Source organism: Heterocephalus glaber, unplaced genomic scaffold, assembly GCF_053883595.1.
Source record: "Heterocephalus glaber isolate CG9 unplaced genomic scaffold, H.glaber_assembly_v1.0 deba00000809, whole genome shotgun sequence".
NCBI classification, from domain to species: domain Eukaryota; kingdom Metazoa; phylum Chordata; class Mammalia; order Rodentia; family Bathyergidae; genus Heterocephalus; species Heterocephalus glaber.
The window spans coordinates 384,734-405,383 of NW_028258163.1; the positions used below are offsets into that span (position 1 = coordinate 384,734).

Consider the following 20,650-nt stretch of genomic DNA (forward strand, 5'->3'; position numbering starts at 1 on the left):
TCTTTAAGGAACTTACCTTTTTTTTTTTTTTTTTTTTGGTACCAGGGATTGAACTGGGGCCCTTGCGCCTACGAGGCAGGAACCACTGAGCTAAATCCCCTTAAAAAAAATTTTTTTTTTTTTTTTTGATACCCGGGATGGAACTCGGGACCATGTGCTTGCGAGGCAGGCGGTGGAACCACTGAGCTCAATCCCTGGCTCCTCAAGGAACTTACTTTTTATGTGGGGTGGGGGTGTGATCCAGCAGTGGTGGCACGTGCCTGTAATCCCAAGCAACATTAGAGGCTAAGGCAGAAGAATTTCAAATCAAAGTCATACTGGGCGGGGGCTGGGGATTTAGCTCAGTGGTTTCACTGCCTGCTGTACAAGCACAAGGACCTGAGTTTGATCCCCGGTACCAAAAAAAGTCATACTGGGCAATTCAGTGAGAAATCAAGGAAGAAGCCAGGAGAGACTTCAGTTCATAGATTCCAGAGGAAGTGAGACTATCCAAGCCCAGGGTCAAAGACTTAATAAAAGAAAATGAGTTTTGAAAAGAGACTGCTGAGCTGCGTGCAGTGGCACTTGCCTATAATCCTAGCACTTGGAAGGCAGAGGCAGAAAGATCATGATTTTAAAGCTCCTGTCTCAAGAGAAGAGAGAGACGACTGAACCTGATAATTAGAAAGTCATTGGTTTCTTTGCTAGAACAAATTCAGAGGAGTGCTTACATTTGAAAGCCCAATATCACTGAGTTAGGAACATGAAATGAAGAGTAAGAGAAGAGACAGGACCTGGCGTGGCAGTGCATACCTGTAATCCCACAAGTTTGATGCCAACCTGAGCTACATAGCAAGACTCTGTCTCCCAAAAAAAAAAAAAAAAAAGGAAGAGACAACAACAGTAGGTTACTTTTATGAAGTTGGATATGAAAAAAATTAGAGAAATCACAGACTCCAGGGATAGATTTCTCTAGAAATAGATAGATTTCTCTAGAAAGAAAACAAATAGAGAAGATTTCTAGAGACTGTTGCCAAAGTTGGAATTGAAAGAATAGTAAAAGTCTTTAAATTGAAACAGGGCTGGGGATTTAGCTCAGTGGTTCTGCCACCTACCTCATAAGCACAAGGTCCTGAGTTCAATCCCTGGTACCAAAAAAAAAAAATTGAAACAGGACAGGTTTTGGGGGGCTTTTTTTGTAATGTAGAGGAAGCACTACAGGTGTGAACAGAAACAGGTTTTGGAGAAAGAGGAGTTGATGTTTGATAGTTACAATGTTTTCTTTGAGGAAAGGAGGTGGTTTCATTTACTGAGGTGGTCCTGGTGGGATAGTCTTGAAGAGAATAGTGAAAGTTTAGAATGGTTGCTCTAGGAAATAAAAAAAGCGAGCTGAGACACACACACACACAAGTGTTGAGCAGCATGCTGTAAGTCTTGTTAAGATTGGAAGATTTTATCTGGAGGGTTTTTACCAGTCTTTTTAATCATATTATCCTTTAGTAGCCTGAGAAGTCTGTTGGTTAGATAGATTCAAAAGGGATTTCTTGCCAGGTGTGGTGGTGCATCTGTAATCCCAGCATTCAGGAAGCTGAGGCAGGAGGATCGCTGTGAGGCAAGAATACATAAAAAGATCATATCTCAAAAAAAAAGAGGGAGCTCTTGTCAGAGGAAGGACAAGTGAGCAAGACTTCTGAGGGTGCCAGTTTGAAAGTTTGTCAAGTGATGCACTATAAAGTCTAGGTGAGAAAGGCAGGGAATAAGTTGCTGGAGGATGTGTTTGGACTAAAGAGACTGACCTTTATCAATCTTGAAGATCAGATATAATGGGGGTGTAATAGATAATTGGAAAGTTAGGTTAATATATTCTATATAAAGCCTAGTATTTTAGGTTTCAGTTTATGTCCAGGTTGTAACCATAATAACACCTGCTAAAAAGCAGTATGAATGAAGATAGTTGGAGCTGAAGAGGGAAGAACTTTGAGAATTAGTCACTGAAATCATTTGTAATAATAGAAAAAAGTACTGTATTAAATAGGAAAGTAAACCAGTAGCTAGTGATTGAGCATCTGTGATTGAGGATTCTGGCAGTGTAGATGACAGCAATGAAGAGAAGTGCGGAATTGTTTATCTATATTATATCAGCTCAAAAGAACAGGTTTTCTGGCCTGGAATGTAGCTCAGTGGCACTGCCGCCTGCCTTGCAAGCACAAGGTCCTGAGTTCAATCCCTGGTACCAAAAAAAAAGAACAGGCTTGCTTTTTTTTTTTGGCAGATTAATAGAAAATCAGTCATCTGGCAGCAGCAGTAGGGATAAATGAGTTTTGATTTAACTAGTATGTTGAATATGGGAGAATAATGACCAAGGGGGAGGGTATCAGGAAAAGAGATTTTTTAAGAGATTAAATTTAAGGTTTCATGAGGAAGTTGAGAATATTGAGGGTTTTTAGGACATTTGAAAGATTCCAAAATCATTCATAGTGGAAGAATTGGATAACTTCAGTCTTTGTTATTGAGATGGGATTTTGCTGACCAATTATTCTTTTTTTTTTTGGTACTGGGTGTCGAACTTGGGACCTTGCGCTTTCGAGGCAGACGGAGGAACCCCTGAGCTAAATACCCGGCCCTATTCTTTGGTTTTTTTAATAAAAAAGGTTTTCATGATTAAGAGAACATTTAGCCCTTTCTTGGATAATTACCTTTGGTAGAAAAATTACAATTACCCACAATAGCTAGAGTGTTTAGTATTTGAAAGAAAGGATAAGGAGCTGTTTGGGGGTAGTTCAGTACCTGGCCTATAATATGTCTTCAGTGATACTTGCTTTAATGAAATGAAGTTGTAAGATGTGGTTATTGCTTGACTATAAATAGGTGTTTCTAAACTACTTGAAAACTTAAGAAAAACTGTGTATTACTTTAACCTATAATAGTTTTTATTTCTCATTGTTTGAAATGTTTCTAAAAACACACTAAGTGGTATCCTCAGCTTTGTTCTTTTGTGAATTATTCATTTAAATAAATTGTATAGTGGTAATTTAATTTAGTTTTTCTAAGTATTAGAATTTTTAAGTGATGATAGTATGTTAAATGATGATTTCAGGAACATCAGGATCAGATTCCCCAGGACAAGCTGTGGAAGCTGAAGAGATAGTGAAACAACTTGATATGGAACAAGTGGATGAGATCACTACCAGTACTACTACATCAGCTAATGGAGCAGCTTACTCAAATCAAGCAGTTCAAGTGAGGCCATCAATAAACAATGGTTTAGAAGAAGCAGAGGAAACAGTTAATCGTGATATCCCTCACCTTACAGGTAAAAATAATTCCTTTTTCAAAAATGTATCATCTCTATTTTCATAGATTAAATGCTTAAGTTTTTGTTTCTTGAAGTTAAAAAAAAATTGAAACAAAACTTTGTCCCAAAAATCCAGTTCATTATTTGTACCTTTAGGTGTGAGGTTCCTACCTAGAGGCAGTCTCATACCTTCAGATTTGCTTCATATATAAATGATTATCACCACCGCCAACCTTGGAAACTTCTGTTCCTGGATCTCTTACTGTATCTCACTGTTGCTCCCTAACTCTGGATTATTAAAAAGCCCTAACATAATTATTGTGTTCCTGGCCAGTTGACATTGAAATGTGGAAATATACAAGATCAAGAATTTATTACCTCTGAGAGCTGTGGTACAAAAAAGTATAAGATGAATTTGTGGCTGGGCATGGTGGCACACACCTGTAATCCCAGCTCTCAGGAGGCTAAAGCAGAAGGATTGCCTCAGGTTCAAGGCCAGCTTGGGCCACATAGTGAGTTTAATGCCTTGTGTCATATCAAGACCTTGTCTGAAAAAACAACAACAAAATGCATTCCTTTTTTTTTTTCCTAGTATGCGGGATGAAACTCAGGACCTTGTGCTTGAGAGGCAGGTGTGGCGCCATTGAGCTAAATCCCTGGCCCCCTTCATTCTTTTTTTTTTTTTTGTACCAGGGATCGAACTCGAGTCCTTGCGCTTATGCAGCAGGCGTCCCTTCATTCTTAAAAGTGAAATAAAACTAAGGATAGGCCATCTACTCCCTCTGGGACAAATTTCATCCCAGATTTGTTTTCTTTCTTTTTTCTTTTCTGTCTTTCCTTTCTTCCCTTTCTTTCCTTTCTCTCTTTCTCTCTCTCTTTCTCTTGCTTTCTTTTCCCTCCCTCCCTCTCTTCCTTCCTGTCTGTCTTTCCTTCCCTTTCCCTGTCCCTTTCCCTGTCCCTGTCCGAGGCAGGGTCTCACTGTGTAGCCCAGGCTCGCCCTGAACTCACAGCAATCCTCCTGCCTCAGCCTCTTGTGCTGGGATTACAGGTGTGCACCACCACCATGCCCGGCCCTAGATTTGTTTTGTTCCTTATGGTACCAGGTATTTGAGAGAGCCCAGCAAATGTGTATTGATTAAAAAATATGGTTTGATGTGAGGAAGTACAGTAATATAAGTACTTACTCTGAATATAAAAGAGACACTTTTTTTTTTTTTTTGGTGTTTTGAGACAGGGTCTCGCTTTGTAGTTCAGTCTGGCACTGAACTATGTAGCCCAGGCCAGCCTCGAACTCACGGCAATCCTGCCTCTGCCTCCGGAGTGCTGGTATCATAGGCATGTGGCACCACACCCAGCTGAAACATTTTTTAAATAACTGAAACGGTAGTAAACATTTTAAAGAAAAAATATATGCGGTTATGAGGCATCTATACAGTATAACCCAGTAATACTGTTGTGACGAGAAAAGCAACAGAGGAAAGATATTTTAAATTCATTGAGTAAAAGATTCTTTAATGTTAAGGGCAAAATTTAATAATACTGAATCTTACAAGCAGATCAACAAGATTATAAACAGGTAACTCATTCTTTCATGGATGAAAGTTGAAAATTGACCTATCATTTTATGTTACTGTGCCCTGGGTTATAAGGCTAATGAATGGTAAAGTGTAAAGTCCAGGGCTCTTGGCTTCTTGTTCAATATTTGTTCTGTTTTTGTGCTGTTTTAGTATTTATTTATTCTGACAGCTGTGAAGATGGAGAAGGTATTTCTGTAACTTTTGTGGTTTCTAGAGGAGAAAATAAGACTGTAGTTTACTCATTCATTCCCCTAACATGAGTACGTATTTTTTTTGTGATGGGAATTATTGATACAAATGAGTAAGATAGAAAGATTACTATATAGTGTGGTGATTACTGTTGAAAATAAGTGAACAAAGTGACACGGTGGCCCATTGCAGTTGCTCTGGGGTGATAAGATTAACAGAGGTAACATTGATCATAAGAGATAAATATGAAAATAAAATAAAAGATGAAAATGAATGTAAAAGTACTACTTTTTCCTAACTTTCAGAATGTAGTCAAAGAGAACAAGAAGGCAGGAGGCTGGCTCTGCCATTTACTTAGCTTTAAAATGGTGAAGAGCTGGGTACACTGGTGGAAGCTAGGAGTCCTGTGTCCTCAGGAGATGGAGGTGGGAGAATCACTGAGTCCCAGGAGTTCAAGACCATTCTGGTCAACATAATGAGACACTTAAATAAATAAAATACCAACTTTTGAAGGTTAAATGTGATGAAATATGAAAAATACTTAGTTTGTAGGAACTCAATACACATTCTTTCCTTTCTCTGAAGTTATTGCAGTTTGAAACAACAGTTGGAAGATACCCTGGTGTTAATGAACCACTAGAGATATACATTGTCACAGATTAATAAAAATTCTGCACTACATCTGATGTCATATATTGGACGTACATACTAGATAACCTTATCTAAGAAGGTATAAACATATAATTGCAAAAAGGATTAGTTTTTGTCTGGAAAGACTATTATCCACCAACATTCTGTTTCTATAGAGTGATTACAGCAATTTCATTGGGTTCCACTCTAAACTTTTTATCTCTGAGACATATTACCTGCTTAGCATAAGGAATCTTCATCCTCTCCAATTTAAGTTATAATTTTTGAGGTTTTTTTGTTTTATCTTTTTTGGTACCAGGGATCGAACTTGGGTCCTTGAGCTTTTGAGGCAGGTGCCGGAACGACTGAGCTAAATCCCTGGCCCTTATAATTATCATTTTAGAAAATTCTCAGCATATTTCTAGAGTGTTATCAAGTGATGCAGTCTTAGTTTAAACAGACTGAATTATGTGGCATGGAATATAGGCTTACCACTTTGATTTTTTGAGACACAGTCTCGCTGCATAGTTCAGGCTGGCCTTGACCTCACTGTGTAGTGTAGGCCCGGCTGGCCTTAAACTCATGGTGATCCCTCCACCATAGCCTCCCCAGTGCTAGGATTACTGGTGTATGCCATCACACCCAACTTAGAATTGCCTCTTGATTAAAGTTGCTTGTAATTTAGAAATAAAATAAATTTTCTAAGACAGTGATTTCTTTTTCTTTTTTGGCACCGGGGATCGAACTCGGGACCTTGTGCTTGCAAGGCAGGCGCTGGAACCACTGAGCTAAATCCCTGGCCCAAGGCAGTGATTTCTATACAAGGCAGCATTTCTTTATAAGGAAGTTATTTTTGTCCTGCTGGGGCTTGAACCAAAGGCCTTGCACACTCTAAGCCAGTCATCTACTGCTGAGCTACATCCCCAGCCTATCCAGGCAGCAGAATTTCTTAACTTGTGAAGATCATAAATAACCTTGAAACTCCTCAGAAAATGTCCATATATTTTTTTCATAAGCCTTCAGTGGGGTTTAGAAACTTCTTAAAAAATGTATCTTGACTGATACATAAAAACAAAAATTGTGTATGTTAATAAGTTGTTCCCTATAATGATCAGTTCATGCATACGCTGTAATTTTTAAATGAGGTTAAACATTTATCTCTTGGCATTTCTTTCTTCTCAGTAATGAAAATATTCAAAATCCTTTCTTCTAGCCTTTTGAAACATACAGCACATTGTTGTTACCTGTTTAGTAGCACCCCAGAACTCCTTGCTCCTAACTGTAGCTTAGTACTCACTCATCAGCTTCTCTCCCTTCACTCCCACCAGGCTCTGGTAACCACCATTTAATGAAATGAACTTTTTAAGATTTTGAGTATGAGTGAGATCAAGTTTCACTCATCTGTTTGTGCCTGGCTTGCTTCCCTTAACCTAATGATCTAAGTTGCATCCATGTTGTTGCAGATGACAGAGTAATAGACTTGTGTTGGTGGTGCTAGGGGTCAAACTCAGGGCCTTGTACATGCTAAGCAAGTTGTCTACCACTGAACTACATCCCAATCCCTTAGTGGACTTCTTAAAGACTATTCTAATGGATCTTAGAACTTAAAACCATATTTAAATCTGTTGTCAGCATATATTCATTTGACAGCCTGTATGTGCAAGGTGGTATATTACTGCTACAAGAGCACCATAAAAATCTTTATAATTTGTTTTTGGGGTTTCTTTGGTACTGGGGATCGAACTTGGGACCTTGTGCTTGTGAGGCAGGCGTGGTGCCACTGAGTTAAATCCTTGGCCCTTGAAATTAAATTTTTGTGGAGTATTATTTTTCTATTAACTAGTAAGTTTTCTCTTAGCTGATGGGGATCCTCATTCTAGTCACTAGTTTGCCATTTTGTCCATAGGGGTAATTTTTTTCCTTTGGATATAGTTATTTCTATCTGTAATTAAATTTGCTTTTAAATGCTATTTATGTATTATTTGTTTTTAACCTAAAATACACAGAACCTCCGGAAGATCTTTTATAGAAATAGTAGAAATATATACTTCATGATAAGCATTGATTAAAAGTTAACATTTTCTAGGACCAGGGATTTAGCTCAAGGTCCTGAGTTAGATCTCTGGTACCAAAAAAAGAAAAGTTAACATTTTCCTTTCACTTTATTAAATAGCACCAGTAACTCCAGAGAGTGGTTATTCGTCAGCCCATGCAGAGGCCACCTATGAAGAAGACTGGGAAGTATTTGACCCGTGAGTTGTTTCTGTGGTTTAAAAATTTTTTCTTTCTTTCCTTAATGTTTCAACTTTGTAGTGGTACAAAAAAGATGTGTATTCAGTAGAAAGCTTACTTTGAAATTTGAATTTTTCCTGGGCTAGCAGATATGTGGTAAGATATTTTCTTGTGATGCTAGACCAGTGGCAGCTCCCAGTCAGCCATGTGATCAGGAAGAGAAATAACCAATCCCCTGCATTGTAATTTATTGCTAAGTATTGGTATTTGGTAACTGAGGTATATTAAATGCATTTTCAACTTAAGATATTTTTAATTTAAGATGGGTTTATCAGAAGATAATCTCGTAGTGAGGAACGTCTGTTTTATAAAGAACATGTGACCTGTAGGTAATTAATACTTTTACTGAATTATGGAGATATCAGTTTGTATGTTCCCACTTTTGCTTACATATTTGGTAAGTTTAGTTTACTTGGTTAAATGTGCTTTACTTAAAGATTTTTAGATAGGCTGAATTTAGTATTATGCTTTATAAAGAAATGTTGAAATTTTCATAAAATTTGATTTATAGCTATTATTTCATCAAACATGTTCCACCACTGACAGAAGAACAACTGAATAGGAAACCTGCTCTTCCATTGAAAACAAGAAGCACACCAGAATTCTCCCTAGTTTTAGATCTGGTAAGTGTATTATCTATAGCAGTAGAAAGAAGAGAAATTCTCTTTTAAAGTAACAGTTTAGAATAACTAAAAGAGCTGGGCATGGTGGCACACACCTATAATCCCAGCACTTGGGAGGCTGAAGTAGAAGGATCACCATGAGTTGAGGCCAGCCTGAGCTACTAAGCTATGTAGAAAATTCAAGGCCAGCCAGAACTGCATTGTGAGACTCTGTCTCAAACACACACACAAAAATAAAAATCACACACACACACAGAATACCTAAAAGAATACAAAGAAAGCTAGAGCAGTGGTATACACCTGTAATCCCAACATTGAGGGAGGCTTAGGCAGGAGGACATCAATTTTGAGTCACACCTAGGCAACTTAGTGAGACTGTGTCTCAAAATAACAAAAAGGCTTAGGGATATAGGTCAGTGGTATAGTGCCCCTGGGTTCAATCTCTGGTACTGGGGAAAAAATAGGAATATGAATGAATGGAGTAGCCATCATACTTAATATAAATCTATCCTAGATCTTCTGAAATGCCTTTGTTTATAGTTTAATGCTAGAGTCTCCGGTTTGTTCAGGTACTCTTTTCTTTTTTTTCTTTTTTGGTACCGGGGACCTTGCGCTTTCGAGGCAGGCGCTGGAACCACTGAGCTAAATCCCCGGCCCTGTTCAGGTGCTCTTTTTGGGAATAAATCAGTCTTTTACTTTTCTCCCCTAGATATGCTAGATATTCTTGTGATTTGTTGTTTTTATTTTTATTTTTGCAGTGGTGAAGATCAAACCCAGGGCCTTAATGTGCTAGACATGTGCTCTTCCATTGGGTCATACCCCTAGCCTGTGATTTGCTTATCTCCCAGAAAGTTGTAATTTTATTTCATTAGAATATGCCTAGATTTTAATTCCTTCTTTTATCAGGCTTCCATGTTTCCCTGAATGATTAAATATAACTTGGGTCTCAAGTGAGTTAACTACAAGACCAAATTCTTTCCTATTTTTATTTTTGCACATTATCTACCAATAAACTTTATTAATAGTATTTAAAGCATAATCTCTTCATTCAGACTACTAAATCCTTTAACAAGCTCTCTTAACTACTCAGGTAATCTTTTTTTTTTTTTTTTTGGTACCAGGGATCGAACTCCGGACCTTGCGCTTGCGAGGCAGGCGGCCGGACCACTGAGCTAAATCCCCGGCCCCTCTCTTGATGTGATTTAAAATTTATGTTTTAGCTGGGTGTGGTGGCATAAGCCTGAAATCTGTGATCCCAGCACTGTGGTAGACTGAGGCAGGAAGATCCAAAGTTCAAGCACATCCTGGTAATTTAGCAACTTTCTCAAAATAGAAGGATTAGGGTGTAATTCAGTGCAAAGGCCCTTGGGGTCACTCCCTAGCCAGTATTGCAGCAAATGGGAAAAAAACAAAACAAAGCCTACCTTTGGGTCCAAGAGAGCTTTGAAAACTGAACATCTCATCTTTTGCTAACACAATTTAATATGTAGTCATTATATTTACCACCTGCTTACCGTTTTGTCATATTAGCAAAAACAGTATTATATAGGATAATGTTTCATTGTTTAACATTTGTAACTGGTACCCTGTAATTAAAGATGTGGTTTAGTTCTCGTAGAAAATTTATGTTGAAGGAGAAGACTATTCTTTTGAGTTTTTAATTAATATATTAGTAGAGTTGCTTTGATAGTTCATTGCCATAGCCTTTACCTGGTCAAAGAGACATACATAAAAGTGCTACATGAAAGTCTTAAGATACTTTTTTCTTTTGTGGTACTGAGAGTTGAACCCAGGATTTTCTCACTGAGCTACATCCTCAGTCCTTCTTTGTTTTTTAAATTTCTTTGAGACCAGAGACTCACTAAATCACCAAGTTGCCTAGCTGGGCTTGTACTTGGGTTCCTCCTACCTCACCCTTCCTAGAGTGCTGGGATTATAGGCATGCACACTACATCTGGCTCTAAGATACTTTTAGGGGATAAATTAAAAAAAGAACAAAAGTTTTAAAACTGATTATGACTAGTTCAGATTTGATGTACAAGTTAGAGGTTAAGTGAAAGACTTTCCTTGGTTTTTCTAGTACGAGTTCATATGTTTTTTTTTGGTACCGGGGATCGAACTCAGGACCTTTCGTTTGCAGGGCAGGGTGTGCACTGCTGAGCTAAATCCCCGGCCCTTGAGTTCATATTATTTTGATTCCAGTGTAAAAGAAAGATAAGAATTGGCTGAGCATAAATAATCTTATAGAAGTAAGTGAATGATCAAATTTTAATAAGCTGAGATGAGGTAGTAAAATTAGTTTTAATTCAGTTGTAAGAAAGATGATACATTTTCTTAAGATGCTAACAGAATATCTTGAAATGTGTATGTAGTCTGATAGGTAGTCAGAAGACATAGCTAGAGTATTTTTTGCTCCTAACCTCCTCAAAATTTTAATTTAGTTTAAAGGAACCACACCAGCTAATAATAAGATATGTTATCAAAAGCTAGGATTGTGCCAGGGATTTAGCTCAGTGGTGCCACTGCCTGCCTATCAAGTGCAAGGTCCTGAGTTTGATCCCCGGAACAAAAAAAAAAAAAAAAAACCTAGGATCATTTATGTTTCATTTTAATTTACCTTAAACACATTGGAAATTTTATAGTTAGTGATTAGCAGCTTTATTTTTTTTTTTTTTTTAAAAAAAAGCTGGATGTGGTGACACATACCTGTAATCCTAACACTCTGGGAAGCTGAGGAAAGAGGATCAAAAGTTCAAGCTCAGGCTAGCCCACTTAGTAAGAGCCTGTCTCAAAATTTAAAAAATTTAAAAGGGTTAAGGATTTAGCTGAGTTCAAAAGTCTTGGGTTCAATTCCCCAGTACCACAAAAAAAAAAAAATTCTATCAATTACTTAATATTAATGGAAGCCTTGCTTTTGTTTTTAAGCATTTATGACGAGAAATACAGATATTTGCATTTAACAAGTCTTTTCTTCTTTTTTTTTTTTGATACTGAGGATCGAACTCGGGACCTTGTGCTTGCAAGGCAGGCACAGTGCCACTGAGCTATATCCCTGGCCCATTTTCTTATTCTCTTAATGAGAAAACAGGATTTGGTAATCAAAAGTAAATTTTCATTGACTGCTATTTAAACAGTGTAGTGAAAGGTATTCATGAGATACTGAAACACCTGTTCTCTTTGTAAGAGTCTTTAAAGCTGAAGATAAGGAATTATGTGAATAGAATATACATATATACACACACACATATATATATATGTATGTATGAATGACTGATTCGTACATGTGAATGAATGATTCTAAACTTCTGTTTGCTAAGCATAAAAATATATGTGTGATTTTAATAGAAAGTTGGCAATTGCAGAGCTCAGAACAGTGGTTCTCAAACCTGAGAATACATCAGAATCACCTGAATAGCTTGTTAAACCAAAGATTGTTCAACTCCATTCCCACTAAGTTTATTAATTATCAGAAATGGAGCGGGACAACTTCATTTGCATTTCTGATTAGTTCCCAGATGATGATAATGTGATTTATTGGTCCAGGAACTACTGCTACATGTTAGAACAAGTGACTCGTATCATAAATTGCTATACCACATATGAATATAAAATTCTACATGTGAATGGATGCTTTAATGTTTTTTGTAATCATGATTACATAAAATTTTATTTGACATTTCTTTTAATATAGTCTCATTCAGCATATGTTTTTTATTTTAAGGATGAAACACTAGTGCACTGTAGTCTAAATGAGCTAGAAGATGCAGCACTTACTTTTCCAGTCCTTTTCCAAGATGTCATATATCAGGTAATTAAAAAAAAATTTTAACTTGACTTTTGACCTGTTAGGTCACATTTTAAGCCAAAAAACAAAAAAATAACTTTAATGTGATATTCAGCGTGTTTTTCTGTAGATTTCCTAATGGATTTCATCAGTCTTTTGGTCTATTAACACAAAGTAGCATTCATGCTAGACAGTAACATAAAATATTAATTTATTAACACAAAACACAAACTTTTCTTACCCAGAGATATCTACTAGTTTCATAATCTGTTTGCCAGCAGGTGGAGGCAGGAGCACTGACATAGATCCTTAAGAGGAGCATGCCAGGTTAACACCTGGTGTTGTTGTCCCCCTACCCCATCCCCCAAATGTAATTAATATAAAGAAAATTCATTCCTTTTTGGTCAGTTTTATTTCTGATAGCAATATCATCTGTAAAGTTCTAGTTTAATAGGTCTATTTTATATTAAGCACAAAATTCTAAGCTATTCTGTTAGTTACTGCTTTGCCTAAAGAGTTTGGTATTTCTCTCATCTGTGTGATGGGCAGGGAACCATGCAGAATATATACTTAAGATTTCACTGTGGGTTATATTTGTTGGCCATAGATTTTACTCTAAGATCTCTCTGTCTTAAGATTGTATTTAAATACACTTTGAAAAGTACTTTTTCTGTGTTGGCTGTTGTGTATTTAATTAGTATTATCTTCATATGTACCAGTTGTTGAAAGATTGGGGAAGGGTCAAAGAATTTGTTGTTTATCACAAGGAAGCTGACCTAAGGATTAACTACATAGAAGCACAAAGCATTTACTGTGTGGATATTGAAAAGGTTTTATGGTTATTTATGTGCTCTTTATAGGCAGTTAGAATGTGATTATAGTTTTCTTGGCAGAGTTTGGTTGCTGTCTCACAGGAATTACAAAATTTCAGAGTTAAATAGAAGTTTGTGTTTCAGCGCTACTCTACCAAATACTTTCATAAGCATATTTACTTTAGCAGTAATTATCAGTTCTAATTTAACCTAGGTAGGAATTAAAGGCATAGTAATATCTGAATACTATTATTCACCTCCTTTCTGTGTAAACTAATTTTAGTCATGATCAGCAAAATATATATAAAGAATTTTAAGATGTTTCTGGTTATTATTTGGTTCAAGGCAATTCTTTTCCTTAATAAGACATTCTTTACCACATAGGTTACTCTTGTTTATTGCACATCAAAGAGTAGTTTTTTGGCAAATGTAAATAGTAAAGCAGTAACTTAATTTTCTTTGTTTAGCTCAATAACCTACTTGGTGTTTTATTGTTGTTTATTACTTTTCTTTTTGCGAGGTAGTGTTTGAACACAGTGGCTTTAGGGCCTTGAGTTTGGAAAGGAAGCTACTTGAAAAATATAGGTAAATAATGATTTTGAGATGACTTCTTAAGCTTCCAAATTTGAAATTAACTTCTTACAGATGGTCTTGGGTCTGTTTATGTAATTTAATAGTGAAATAAGAAACCTGGAAAGTAAATTTGATTCTTTTCAGTAGGACCATAAAATTGAATCTTTTTCTTATTACTCCCATCATTTCTGCTTTAACTCTTATCTTTTAAAAAGTTCTTATTATTTTGTTTTGGTTCTTTTTTGGTACTGGGTATCGAACTCGGGTCCTTGTGCTTGCGAGGCAGGCGGCAGAACCACTGAGCTAAATCCCTGGCCCTAAAAGTTCTTATTATTTTAATGTGGATCTGAATAGTTGCCTTATTTAAAGAACAGGCTTATAACAGTACATGTTGACTAATACTGTATTGCACCTACCTCTGGAATTCTAAAAACTCTTTATATTCTATATTTTGAAACTGAAACTGAAAATGACCAGAAAGTTTGAATCTTAGAAACTATGGACATGGTTCTATTTTAATGCTATGATTTATTTACTACATCAAGGACAGAGTTTAGTTCACTTTCAGATTTTTGAGTATGTCCATAGTTAATATTAAGTATATTCCCTTGAATTTCTGGTTTTTGGCATAGCCAGACATTCTGTCTGCTTTTTTAAAAATTACTGAAGAAATCTTTGGGCTAGGGTTCCCCTAGTTTTTTCAGACCAGCAAGCTCCCTTTAAACAGGGAATGATGTCTTTTAAACTTTCAGTGGTGTTGTCTCCATCTACTGGCAAAGAAGAAATATACACAAGGGTCTGAGATGATCTAAGAGATTTTGGAGAAACCACATTATTAGGTAAGATGTAACTTACATGTTTAACCACTATACTGTAATGTGGCCCACTTAAAGGTAGAAACCTGTAAAATACTGTATATACTCTTTATTTTAAAAATTTGAGGTTAAATTAGGTGACATGAAATTGACTATTTTCCAGCTAATATCTCTATGTTATTAAATATGTCAGTCCCATAGTATTATATTCTGTCTCTTCTCCTCTCCCCACCACCATCTTTTTTTTTCTGTTAAGATAGGATTAGATTCTTTATCTGAATCAAGGCCAAATGAGACTGTTGTTGCTTTTGTAAGTTTGTTACGGTTGACCCATATCTAATTTTAATTTTACATATTATTTCTTTCATTTGAAAATAATTTAATGGGTCAATTGTAGTAAATATATCTTAATAATCTTCTGTATCCAGAGTTGGCAGACTTGGTTTAAAGAGCCAGTTATAAATATTTTAGGTTTTGTGGTCTTTGTTGCAGTACTTTTTCTGCCATTGTAATATGAAAGTAGCCATAAATAAAAAACCATGTTTGTGTTCCTGTAAAACTTTATTTACAGAAGTAAGTGGAGGCCTGGATTTGGCCAGTAGGCTATAGTTTGCTGATGTGTGGTCTAATAATTATGAGAGTATATACAGTAAATTTACATACTCATTCTAAGTGGAAGCAAGTAATCAAATGCGCATCAAAATTTTTGTTACCATATATGGAAAATTTAAATGGTCCACAGTAATCTGGTTGTAAGCTTTCCTAGTTTTTTCCCCCCAGATCAGAGCTTTAGGGAAGCTTGAGGTGGCCACTACTCACATTTAAATATTGCCTGACTTCATGACACATACCCTTAAAAGTTAGAATTTTTTAGCAGGTAGATTATTGAAGTTTAAATTTTGTATGTATTTAAATTTCATTTCATTAGGGAATAAAAACTTAAAAATCCATCTCAAAAGTTAATGTACTAACACTATATGGAGCAAACAGGTTACAGTTTCTTGTGTATGGATATAGTCATTTGAATGAAGAACTGACTTGGAAGTAGGGTATGGCACAAAGGGAAAATGTATAGATTTTTCTTTGAATTGGTATTTTGTTTACATAGGTGTTTTTTTTTTTCCTGAAAATTGTTATATAAGTAGTTATTGTGGAAACACTAATTTGTAAAATGGTAAAAGTAGATTTGATATCTGGACAAACAAGTGCATGATCACTTCCAGTGCACCTGTTTAATCTGTATATTTAGTTTATATTGACACATTTTCAGGAAATCCATCTCATGGTGTTACTCAGTTAAGAGGTCTCCACTGTATTTAGTTTCTGTTCCTGCAGATCCACCAATTCAAGACTGTAGGTCATCTCACTCCCTCTTCCATCCAGAAGATGACTTCTATCCACAAGCAGGACTGAATCAAAAGACATTTTTCACTTAGTCCTTGAGCTGAAACACCTCCTCAATGACCTTCCTCTATCTCCATCAAGAACTGGAGCTCAGTTATTTGAAGATGTAATAGAGCTACTCAGCCCAAACGTGGCTGTTTGAAGAAAAAAAGAAGATACCTCATATGTGTCACTACAGTGCAGCCAAACGTAACTGTGTTGTCCAACTCCTCAATTCTGTAAAGTATGGCAGGGGAATCTTGAGTTTTTGATTGTTCACCAATAAGACTTTAGCCAGTCAGTGGCTTTCTGAAGATCAGTAAAATCAACAGACTTTGGGTCAGCTGTCCAGAAATCAGATTGTGGTAAGCACTCAAGGAGAGAGAGAGGATCCTATAGGGAGCTACTTGTACAGGATACTTTGTTTTATTGGTAGATGTTTCTTTTTTGGGAAAAGTTGGGGAATGGGAGGAGGATGGGATTCTCCATGGTTAGCAAAGTTCATCCTCTTCCTATTATTATAGTTTGTTTCTTGGAAATCTTATACGTTAGGATAATGTTTATACTACAAAACAAGAGAATTAGGGGTTCAGTGGCTTCTGTATTTTCTACAGACTTTCCTAGAAAAGTTAACTTTATTTGTTCTGTGAAAAAAATCATTTAAGTGAAAAATTTTATACTAAAAAGCTAATAATGTTTTTTTCCCCCAAATTCTGACACACTACCTACCAAGAAACATTTTTAATTGTTGAGTTTCATCAAACATAATTTTGTTGTACAAAAGTAGTATGTATATTTGTATCTTAAATATAACATTTGGGGTAGTTTAATTAGTAGGGAACAATATTTTGATAATTACAAATAGTGTTTAAAATACTACAGAGTAATTTTAGAGTAACTTTCCAATCCTTAGTAGTAAGTATAGTTAATCATCATTTACAGATTAACTTATAGTTCTGTCCTTCACAAAAATAAGAAAATGTTCTGCCACCTGCCTCACAAGTGCAAGGTCCTGAGTTCGATCCCCAGTACCAAAAAAAAAAAAAAAATGTTTTTCATAGGAAATTCCTTGTCTTAACATGTCTTAACATTCCTTGTTTTAACATGTCTTTCAAAATTAGGAGCAGTTCAATAAGAAAATATACTGTATGCAATATTCTTGATTAATAGCTAAAAATACATTTAAGAGGTGACAGTTGATTACTAAAACTAATTAAATTGAAGGCTTCATTCTCTTTGAACCTTAGAGTTTGGTTTTAAAGATGTTTTTATGTCATCACAATGGTTACCTTTTTGCCTTTAAATAGTAAAACATAAACACATCAGAAGGTTCCTATGTACTTATATCAGCATGTGTAGAAATAAAACAGCTAGTTTTACTTGATTGGACATTATGCTTTGTTGAAAAATTTAAATATATCATCCATATTAATACAATAAGCTTTATTTTATGCAACTTGGACTCTAAATGAATTTCCCTCTCTGTTGACCCTCCCATCATTTTTGGAAACAGGGTGTTTTTCTTTTTTTTTTTTTTTTGGTACTGGGGATTGAACCCAGGTCCTTGCGCTTGTGAGGCAGGCAACAAAACCACTGAGCTAAATCCCCAGCCCCGGAAGCAGGGTCTTACTATGTCATCTAGGCTGACCTTGAACTCAACTCTGTAGCCCTAGCCTGGTCTCAAACTTGTGATCCTCCTGCCTCAGCTTCCTAAGTGCTAAGAGTGGAGGCATGTGCCATCAAGGCTGGCCAAAAAAATAAAAAAGCTAGCCCCTTTCAGATGAAGTCTTTTATTTAATAGAGCTAATGTTTTATACAAATTGTTTTATTTTTATTGATTTTAATGTTTTAGTATTAACTTCTTCATCCCTAGATTTATCCACCTACAAATACTATTCTCACACCTATAATTAATCCCAGCACTCTAGAAGGTCAAGGCAAGAGGACTGCAAATTTGAGCCTAGTTTGGGCAACCTAGCAGCCTAGCAAGACTGTCTCAGAATAGAAGGACTTGGGGCTCTATGTTCAGTAGGAAGGCCCTGGGTTAAATCCACAAAACCAAACAGAATACATCTTACGGAGCATCTGTCTACCTCTTACTGGAACTTTATGAAACTGAAACAACTAGCTGGGGATTTAGCTCACTGGTTTCACCGCCTGCTGCGCAAGCCCAAGGACCCGAGTTCGATCCCCGGAACCAAAAAAGAAACTGAAACAACTCGATGGGTTATAAAGATGAAGCCTCTACCAGGCCAACCTGAATAGCCTTCCTTTCTTGGAGGAGATATGGGTTTTGTCACTATGCTCTGGTATTGATGTTAAGAAAATACTAAGTTGGTCGGAGATTTAGCTTAGTGGTGCCGCTAGTTGCCTCACAAGCACAAGGTCTGGAGTTTGATCCATGGTACAAAAAAAAAAGAAAGAAGGAAAGAAAATACCAAGTTAATTGGGTAAACCATCAACTGAAAGTGGTTATCTTCCCTCTTCCAAAAGAATAGATTACAGTGGTACCTTGGTTCATGAACTTAATTTGTTCTACAGTTTTGGAAAAGATGGCCATTTCTGTTTGTGTGGGAAAGTTGCCCACAGTTGTGTTTGTCGCCCAATACAGAGTTTGCAAACAAAAACAAAAATTTTGCCAAGTACTTTTGTGAACCAAACTGTTTGCAAACAAAAGTATTCGTGAACTGATATACCACTGTATAGGTGTAGGACCTGTTGGAATTGGGATTGCCCAACTCTGTCCCTAGAATTATACTCAGTTATTCTCTTTACTGGTTACTTTTAAATAATGGGGTGGATAATAATAGTAGCTAACAGCTATTAACACTTCAAATGTGCTAGGCACTATTCCACATGCTTGGTATGTACTAACTTATTTAATTCTCACAGTAGTACTGTGAAATAGGTATTGTTACATCCCTTTCATGAATAAGGAAACTGAAGTGTACACAAGGGTTAAACAGTTGTCAGAGCCACTCGTATACCCATCTACCCGTTGCAAATAGCATTTCATCGTTCACAATCCTCAGCCTTGTGTATTTGCATTGCTTTAATTCTTATTGCTAATAAGAAATAGCACTCACTAATCATCTTTTTGTTTAAAGGAAAACATTTTATAAGTGGATGAGTTCTACTGAATTTACTACTTTTTGGGGGAGCAATTTTGGTTTTTTTGTTTTGTTTGGAAACAGGGTCTCCCTATGTAGTCTAGCCAGTCTTAAACTCATTATGCAGCCCATACTGGCCTCAAACTCATACTTCTGCTCCTCCTGCTCCAACAATTCCCTGGACCCTGTGATTGAACCCATAGCCCTGTGCATGCCAAGTATGCACTCTCCCACTACTATATCACCAACCCTTGAATTTATCATTTAAAAAACCTATTGCTAGTATATATCACTAAGTTCAAAGGATAGCATAGAAAAAGTATCAAAGAGGTTTCTTTGTTAATGTTAGGACCATATTGTCAGGTCTTAAAAATAATTTAGCGGGCCTGGGATTCAGCTCTGGCGCTGCACGCCTGCCTCGCAAGTGAAAGGTCCTGCGTTTGATCCCTGGTACGGGGGGGCGGAAATTAGAAATACTTTTCTTGTAGAGTCACACGTAAAATGTTTTTTCTAGCCTTTTGCATACAGGTTGAAACTGCCTATCTTTGAGTAGGGTTGTTTTAAATTTTGATTTTTTGATCATATTATGATATAGATCAAGGTTTGATAATAGAAATTCCTCAGTTGAATTTTAAATGGACTTTACCACAATATTTATAATGAGTTTTTAAATGGATTTATATTTTAATGGCTACTTTTATTAAATCTAATTCTGTTAATAACTGTTAGTGGTCTATTCTTACTATCTGTATACATTTAGGAAATTCTCCTTACCACTAAAGAAGGTACAAGCTGTCAGATATTCAAGTAGTGCTAAGGTACTGTTAATGTAATATTTTTAAAAAATTATATATGCAGAAATAAGGATCAAAATGTATAATAGATAATTTGAAATAGGAAGAAAAGGTCCAAAGGGGAAGGGGAAGTGGGAGGCATAAGGGAAAGGAAAGAACCAAAATGAATAAATATGAGAAAAGGAAAAAATGGAAACAGTCTCTGTAAATAGGGAGGGCAGGGAAATGGAGAAAAAAGTAAGAATCAAGATATATCATGTAAAGGTACAAATTCCCAATGATGAATGTCATCATATTGTATACCTAAAATGTACTGATAAGCTTAATGAGTAAAAAAATTATATATGCAGTGTTTCTATGTAAGATTTAAATTTCAGTAGCGTAACAGGTTATACAAAACTAGCTCCATTATCAGTATTTTGCCAATATGACTCTAATAGATTTTTATTTTTAAAGTTTGACATAAGGACTGGGGATATAGTCCGATGGTAGCATGTACAATAGGTTCAACCCCCAGTACTGCAGAGAAAACAAAAAGAATAAAGTTTGGCATAATGAACATATTCACATGTCCCTGTATTCTTGTAGCAGTCAGATTTCTAATTGTGTACCATAATTGTTTCTTATTACAGCATTAAGGCATTATTTTAAATTTCTGACTCTTTTCAAAATATATTTGGTTTATTGAGAACCAGGGATGGTGCTACACGCCTGTAGTCCAAGTGCTCAGGAGCCTGAGGCAGGAGGATTACCGAGAGAGTTCAAGGCCAGCCTGAACTACGTATGTCTCAATA

The 20,650-nt window shown here is 36.2% G+C and overlaps 1 protein-coding gene across 5 annotated transcripts in view; it reads left to right on the top strand.

Annotated features, from left to right (window-relative positions):
* Nucleotides 1–20,650, top strand: part of Ctdspl2 (CTD small phosphatase like 2) — a 76,280-nt gene that overhangs the window by 41,902 nt on the left and 13,728 nt on the right. For 4 of the 5 annotated variants that reach the window (XM_004861722.3, XM_021241758.2, XM_021241756.2 and 1 more), the window contains exons 5-8: nt 3,077–3,292; nt 7,844–7,922; nt 8,474–8,585; nt 12,307–12,393. In XM_004861722.3, coding sequence (XP_004861779.1) covers nt 3,077–3,292; nt 7,844–7,922; nt 8,474–8,585; nt 12,307–12,393 — 494 coding nt within the window. The remainder of the gene's footprint in view (nt 1–3,076; nt 3,293–7,843; nt 7,923–8,473; nt 8,586–12,306; nt 12,394–20,650) is intronic. The other variant, XM_004861724.3, reaches the window with a different exon arrangement.